This window comes from Triticum aestivum, chromosome 1B, assembly GCF_018294505.1.
Source record: "Triticum aestivum cultivar Chinese Spring chromosome 1B, IWGSC CS RefSeq v2.1, whole genome shotgun sequence".
Lineage (NCBI taxonomy): Eukaryota > Viridiplantae > Streptophyta > Magnoliopsida > Poales > Poaceae > Triticum > Triticum aestivum.
In genome coordinates, this window is record NC_057795.1 from 11,704,875 (window position 1) to 11,713,076 (window position 8,202).

Below are 8,202 nucleotides of genomic sequence, written 5' to 3' on the forward strand. Positions count from 1 at the left end.
ACATTTTGGTAATATATGCTGAATAAATTTTAAATGCACATTGTACATTTTTTTGATATAAGCTGAAGAATTTTTAAGGGCATCTCCAACGCTGACCCTCAAACCCCTCGCATCCGTCCGGACCATGTGGTCCGGATGTGTTTTGCCATCCAATGCAGTACCCCATTCATCCACTCATCACCCCGAACGTCATTTGGCAGCAAATTTGGGGGTGGGGGGGTGGGGGGGGGGGGGGGGGGAGGAGGACCGCCATGCACGCGCCCAACACCTCGGACCCATCCAAAACCCTGTCCCTCACACGCGCTATGCGAGTCCATCTCTTCCTGATGTCGTCTGCTCGAGCACCACATCTCACTCTTTTCTCTTCGATGTTCTTCTCATCCAAATACATTGCAGCTTTATTGAGATACATGAAAAATTGATGTTCGAATACACGACAACTTTTTGTAAACAGTGTTAGTTTAATTTTACTCAGACATATAGATTAACCTATGTGGGTAGTACATAACAACGAGCGATCAAAGAGGTTCGCCAGAAAGCCATCTATCAATCATAGCTAGACACTCTCGGGGCATGTACTCCGGAGCTGTGTGGCCAGCACCCTACAAGGATATTAATCAATAAATTAATTTGCTTCATTGTATTCCATCCAACATAATGTTTGTCAAAGAACGTACCTTCACAGTTGCGTATGTCAAGTTGCCGGAGTAAGTTGTTGTGTATCTAAGCAAATTAAGAAAATGGAAAGACAACGGTATAACACATCCGAATGATAGTTGTTTGCAAATATAATTCGTTAATGATGTTACATTCTATTTATTAGAACAATGGCACTCTATCCTATCACGGATAAATACCATTTTGAACATTGCACATAGTCTAGGTTAATTATGTCTCTAGTTAGACTGCAATGGTTATTTTTTAGGGCCCACCAATTGGCACGTACCTACCTCTTTATCACTATTATGTTTGTGAGATGACTATACATACATCCGTAGGCTAAGATATCTTATTGTATGTATGTAAAACAAAAATGGATCGATTCTTACCCTGCAACTTGGTCGTCAACATACCATGGTCGCCAATCATCTGTGATGGATAGATTAAGATATCTTATCCATGCTTGCGTGCCGATCAAAGATATTTCACTATCATGATCTCCACTGTAACAATAGAAGAATACACTTGATCAATATACGGTTGCACAACCAGCAAATCAGAGAAAATAAATGAACCTACAAGTGATTGGACTGAGCATGCGCATTAGTTGCCCTTCGTTGATAGTTGGCCACCCAGAGATCGGATTATTGTGCCGGCACTAAAAGTCGCTCTGGCATATACCTTAAAATTCTTATCATATTATTCATTTTAGGGTGTTGCCTAGAAAACACCATAGCCAATACCATCCTAGCTCCTGCGACCCCTCACTCCCTTCGAGATCTTCTATTGGCCCACACCTACGGCTCATTCCCTCTGCGTTCTCGCCGGCATTCACAGAACTTTCCGGCCCCTCTCTCCCTACCACTGCACTGTCCAGCTTCCACCCAAACATTAATCCTTCCATTGTTGTTCAAGATGGTCACGTGATGATGGGGTGGCATCAATGCTTGGCATGCTCACCCCGCCACAATGGAGGTTTGATCAACGGGGACCCAATGGTGGTGACAAAAGTGTGCCAGCAAAAAAGGACATAATTGTGTAGCCAGAGAAGACAACGGTTGAAATCAGCGTCTTTACAGAGTGCCAAAATTCACTGCCGTAATAGACATCTTTATTGAGTGCCACAAGCACACAATGGTAGAGGATATGGGGACACATCAAATGGCATTGGATGAGGGCCCCAAGCGGCCAACAGGCCAACAGGAGTTGGTGGAAAGTTCTTCTATACTTGGACTTGTAATTAGCAGAGGTTTTGGTGTTTATGTCAAACACATGCCTAGGCCTATTATATAAAGGCATCGGAGGGTAACCAAATAGACTAGATAAAGTGGTAGGCTAGACAGAGATAAACGACAGGGGTGGTATGGGCTCCCATGGCAGGGATTGTTCGACCGGTCATGGTGCGATGGTCGGAGCGTCATCTGTTGAACTCCTCAGGCTTATCGTTCACTATACTATGTTGATTTAGTACATAGGGAGGAGCGTCCATAGTCATTCCTTGAGGATTAGTCATATTGGTGAACCTTGTTGACAAATTAATGTGTCGTGTTGTGATTGTTTGTCTGGGAGGTTCGACGTGCACCTCAAATCATTCTAATAGGTTAGCCACGGAAGTGGGCAATATGGCGGACGATGGATGGATGTCGAAGGGTGACGGTGGGTTGAACTTCCTGTGTGCCAAGTCGTTGAAAATTTTATGGTATGAATGTTGTATATTCAATATGTTGAGCAGGGAGGGACTGTTTTTATGGTATACCCCAAAAAATACAGGGATCAAATATGTCATAAGAAGGTATCTGCTAGATAAGCATGGATGACTTTTAGTGGATTAGTTAGAGTCACTCTAGTATAAGCATTCGAGTTGTGAGCACTAGCTAGTATAATCTCATGCTTACCTGTATACCATGGCTCGATATCCTTTGGTGATCAAGCTTAAATGGTACTCCACTGTACTGTTAATGTCTTGTATGTAAGGGAAATGGGCATGTCTTCTCCATGATGGAACCGTTCCCTGAAAAAGAGTCAAGCTTTTATCTTAATTAACAAAAGCTGAGACTTTAATGTATGCATCAGAATATTTAAGATACATTAACTTGAATGTAGTTCCACGCATTTCTTCCAATAACTCAAAAATTACAAACAATGCAACAAAAAGGGACGGCGAATCCTGCAGCGAAAAACCGGAGTGCATATATACCTTGCGAATACCCAAACTCTCCCTCACGGCTTCGTCATTTGCCCACAAGTCGGCAAGAACATAAGTGGCATTCTGCAACCCAATCATGCACAACAAGATGATTTACATAACTATGTGCAGTTAATCATAAGAATAAAAAAACTACGGTGTTGAGCGAAAAGACCAACAAGACAAAACTTAAATGGAATTATATAAACATTACATAGATCCTCAGTCTTTACCCTACAAATAGATGAAACAGGAGACTGTAGTAGCCGTTTCCTTCTGTCTTTAGACGCCGCCTTGCGAATAATGAGGCTTGGATATGTATCACAGCGTGGCTCCAAAATGTGCATAGCATTTAAATCCTTTATGAGCTGCATCCACCCAACTATTCTAATTACACAGCTCTTATGGAAGCTCTAGTGAGTTCTCAACATAAAAGTCTCAACGTTAGGAGGTTGTTGAAAGAAGTAGTTGGATTGCTTACATTATGGATTGATTGGACGGACTTGGCACACAGAGCATTCAATGGGCTGTTGTATTTCCCTCCACAACTCTCGAAAGCAACCTAATAGGTGGATATATACAAGCCAAATATATTTATGCAAATGAGATAATTTCAATTGATACCTTCCATGCTATTCCAAATAAGGAGATGGACAAAATTTAATATTTTTTTGACCCGAAAGCGTGAGAATTTCTTCTCGCAATATTTTTTTATAAATTTTCAAGGTTTATACAAAGTAACAAAAAAAAAGCTATACCAAAGCAAAAGAAAACAAATCTAAGCTAGGCAAACAAAAGAGCAAACTATACATAAGAATACAACGGAGACAAGGGGAGAAAGGTGCTCCAACTTGACTGGGCATAGGTTTTCATAGAAATGAAATGAGAAGCATTATAATTTACATTTTTTTAGGAGTTAGCTACAAAACCAAGCAAGCCCACAATACATATTTGTTTTGGGAAGCAGCTACACAGCCAAGCAACGCATCAATTGGACGTGTAGAATTTTCGTACATGTTATTTTGTCTAACATAGCACAGAATAAATAACAGGAGATATAAATATATAGAAAAAAAACTTAGTTATGGCACCTTGTAGAGTTCATCTGGTATAAATCCCATCCTTTGAAGATATGGAAATTTAGAATTGCCGTCAAACCGTGCCAATTCAGTCAATGGATTACCAGCAATGTAACCCTGAAAAGGCAGATAAAAGTCCTCACGAGTGCTAAGCATTGCTTATGAAGATATTATGATGATTGCACAAACTTTTACTTAAAGACTTCTCAGAATGATAATAAGGACTACAATAGCACTAAACATAAAGTGATTTTTTAAGAAGCGGGAGTAGAGAAGTCATCGTAATAAATATGTAAGACCTTGAGGTTACAAAGTCGCTGGTCACCGGATTCAATTCCTAAAATTAAAGCAACATGTATTTGAAAAATCAGTAGACAAATAAACCTGGAAGAGACATATTCGATACTAACAGAACTTTTAGTTACCTTTAGCAATTTCAATGGTGAGAGAAGGTATGATCATGCCACTGTATGAATCGCCGGCAATGTAGAGCGGGTTTGACAAGAACATTGGGTGCTCATCAAACCACTGCAAAGAACCGATTGTTTTGCATCTTTATCATACAACGAAAGTAGTGAAATACATACAGAGTGTGTATGTACCAAACCGCCTTTGTTAGATGATGTAACAAACCGTTTCAAGGAAAGTGTGCAGCTGGCGAACAACAATGGTATCACTGGGTATCAATTTGTTGTCTGTGGGGTCGTAGGTGAAGCCAGTCCCTGCTGGAGAATCCACGAAGATGATGTTGCTAACCTAAAGTCATCCAATGAAGCATAATTAAGACACAATTAGTGTTTTTTGCGGGAAAGAGAAAATTAGTTAGGTGCCTAGAGAGCAATAATATGTAGTATGTAGTATATAACAAGCAAACAGAATGGCAATATAATTTAGTTTTTTTTTGAACGGTAATATAATTTTAGTTTGATATAGTTATCCTTACTGGATAGTAGTTTGGCAACTTAATTAACATATGGATTATTTTTTGTCGAGATCTTTTACTTTAGGGATGAGTAAATATGAAACGTTCAGTATGTAAATCCAACTGCTAAAAAGTTAGCTAAACTATTTAAAAGCAGTAATCTTATCTTTATTTTAAAAAAATACTTAAAAAAGAAGGGAATTAGAGTAACCTGAGTCCAAGAGTCTCGTCTATATAGCAGAGTAGGCAACCCTCCTCGGTAGCCATGGAAGTCGAAAGCCAGAGGCCCGACCTCGTAGACGAGGCCGGAGAGAGCGGAGCATCCAGGCCCACCCGTCAGCCAGAGCAGCACGGGATCGTCCGCCGGGCTGCGCTCCGACTGGATGAAGTAGTAGAAGAAGCGGATGCCGTCGTCGTCGAGCTCCACGTACCTGCGGCGGCAGCGCCGGACGTCGCGTCATCATCCTCCTACGAACCGAAAGAGCAGAGCGGAGCAGAGGCAGAGCAGAGAAGAGCACGCACCCTGTCTCGAGGGAGAATGGCAGGGGGGCGCTGAACCCAGGCAGGCTCGTGACGGCGTTCGTGGTGATCACCGGCGGCGTGGCAGCGAGGCAGGGCTGGAGCAGCCGGAGCTGGAACAGCAGCAGGACCAGCATCCAGCGGTGCGGCAACCTTGTGGCCATTGCTACGGTAGATTCTGCTCTGCTGTTATCTGGACACGAGTGGAGGAATCTGAGGAGACGCCCATACCATACATAAATGGTGGTCACGTGATGCACGCCCCAAGCATCGCCATCCATCCTGGTCCTAACTTTTAAATGGTGCGGATGTGATGCCGCGAGCACGACAGGCCAGCAACTGACTTGACACTGTTGCCTCGTCTTATCACTGCTGTTAACCGGGACAGTGTTTCACAGTCAGACTGGCCTAGTGGGGTAACATAGCTGATAACATGCATGCACTTGAGGCTAGCAGACATGCTTATATGACACACAATTAAAAAAGAGAGACACCCATATTCAGCGGTGTCAAATCAGTGGCAATCAGCACCATAGAGGATCTTTGTAAGCTACAAATCCCAACATTTCCTTCCAATAAAATCTCCAATAATGGTTCAGCCACCAGTGTTGGGTACGAATCCTTTTCCTAAATCATCTTCAGCCAGTTTTTCTTTTCTTTTTGGGGACATCTTCACCCACCTGACTGCCACCACATACAAATATACTTCCTCCATGTAGCGACCAGACTTCAGACATTCCAGTCTTTGTGCATCAATGTCATCCTTCGATCGGTAATGCTGACACGCACAATACTTGAGGATTTATAACAGAGTTGCAATCACACACTTATTACATTGAATGTCTCAAAAGAGAACTTATTACAATAATATGGATTAAGGCCATCTAAAAACGATAACCGCGGAAGGCTTGGAAGATAAAGTGAGTCCATCGACTCCAACGGCATAGCCGAGTGAACGACAATGACCTATGGTACCTTACTCCTCGTCTGAAAAGTCTGCAACATGATATGTTGCAACCCGAAACGGGTCAGCACATGGAATATGCTGCCAATGTAACACATAGAGTAATGAACAAGATAAATGCTATCACTACATGCATATATGGCTGGTGGAAAGCACTGTGGTTACAGTTTGGCATAAAGCCAATTTTTCCCTACAACAAAGGAATAATTTTATTTAACTATCATGGTGGTTGTTAAATATTGAGAAGGTTCCTCCAACTCAATCCCAATTAAGCATCATCAATTACCCAATTAAATTAATTTTAGAGTGATGAGATGAACATGATAACCCAAAGATCCAGATACTCAAGATGTCCATAACCAGGGACACGGCTAACCATGATTTGTTTGTACACTCTGCAGAGATTTGCGTACTTTTCTCCACAAGACTTGATCTCCTTCATTGGAATTCTCGCACTACATGGTGTTTGAGAAACGGATGACCGAGGCACAGTCTCTCAGAAGCATTAACTCTAACCCTGGGTAGACAGTACCAACCTACACTACAAGAAATCTGTTAATGCATGACGGATTTCTCATGACATTTCCAAAATCTGTCATGGATGGCCTGGTAAAGCCCCGCAAGCCCGCTCAAAGCCTGCTCAAGCCCGCCTAACCGTTCCGGTATATAATGCTAACCCTAAACGCTCCTCCTCGCCCCCTCCTCTCTCCATCCGCAGCCCCCTCCCTCATTTCCCACAGAATGCCGCCACCCACCACCTCTTCGCTTTCTTCCTCCCACAGATCGCCGCTGGCCCTCCTCCTCCCTTCCCCTCACCTCGCAGCTCCGGCAACTACCAGATCCGCCACATACCCCGGCCATCGACCCCTCACGCAACACATCCATTCCTCTCCTGCGCTCACCTGTGACCCCTAGCCGTGGCTAGGGTTTCGGCTGCGGCATCATGTCCAACACTGCACATCTCCGGCAGCCCCTCTCTGTCCACACAACCCGTCTCCGGTAGCTCCTCTCCGTCCACACAGTGCCCCGTCGCGCCCAACTTGCAGGCTGCGCGGTGATGTCGCTGTCCAAAGTCTAGCAGCGGGCGACCAACTCCTAGGCCGCCGTCGGCGACACCTCTTCTCCACCAAGGTTAGCCCCCCCCGACCAAGATCACACTAACCCCATCCCTGATGTCCCCCGACCTGCCTCTCGTGATTTGGCCTGATCCCCTGATGCGTGCGTGCAGGAAGTGTTCGAGAGCCCCACAATTCGTGAACAGTTTCTGTGTACTTAGTATTCAAGGAGTAGCTTGTCGATGAGCGGTATGTTTCAGGATGAAATCTTAGCATTTGTAGGTAATTTTCCATTATACTTGTAGTGAATAACCTTATGAATTCGTTCTCTCTGTCTTGGCAACAGTTCCAGCAGCAAGTTTGTGCTTGAGCTTGATTCACCCATTACTCAGTATGCTATCTTTGGGTTCAGAGTGTGTTGCTGACTCATCCGATTGATAGCCTTTTTTTTCAGTCGTTGATTTATTCAGTGGCGGAGCATGACAAGCAATTAGGGGGGGGGGGGGTGATTTTTAAACCGAATGCAAAAAGTGCATCAAAACATATGCAAATCACATGAACATAGCTTGCTCTTTCTCTCAATTGACAGTTTGACTTATAGGCAATTGTCGATTCGTTGTCTTGGCAGTTGTGCTCAACAACACAAGACATGGCATGCATATGCATCAGCAAGCAACCGACAGATCGATCTAATGCCACCAGATGCAACAAGTAGCAAACATCCCGTGCAGATGCAGCAGCAAGAAGGAAGCTACTCATAAAACAATCAATCAACCTGCTTGTAGCTAGCTAGCTAGTTTGTAGGTACAGAGTGCGTA

At 43.5% G+C, this 8,202-nt stretch overlaps 1 protein-coding gene across 1 annotated transcript; it reads right to left on the reverse strand.

Annotated features, from left to right (window-relative positions):
• Nucleotides 1-351: 351 nt before the first annotated feature.
• LOC123084332 (serine carboxypeptidase-like 9) lies at nucleotides 352-5,587 on the reverse strand. Its single transcript, XM_044505996.1, has 13 exons — nucleotides 5,369-5,587; nucleotides 5,058-5,277; nucleotides 4,558-4,680; nucleotides 4,350-4,452; nucleotides 4,224-4,261; nucleotides 3,937-4,041; nucleotides 3,327-3,407; nucleotides 3,079-3,213; nucleotides 2,858-2,929; nucleotides 2,556-2,671; nucleotides 1,050-1,163; nucleotides 678-723; nucleotides 352-602 (listed from the first exon to the last, which is right to left on the reverse strand). The coding sequence occupies exons 1-13, from the start codon at nucleotides 5,527-5,529 to the stop codon at nucleotides 519-521; spliced, it is 1,398 nt and encodes a 465-aa protein (XP_044361931.1). The 5' UTR covers nucleotides 5,530-5,587; the 3' UTR covers nucleotides 352-518.
• Nucleotides 5,588-8,202: the final 2,615 nt, after the last annotated feature.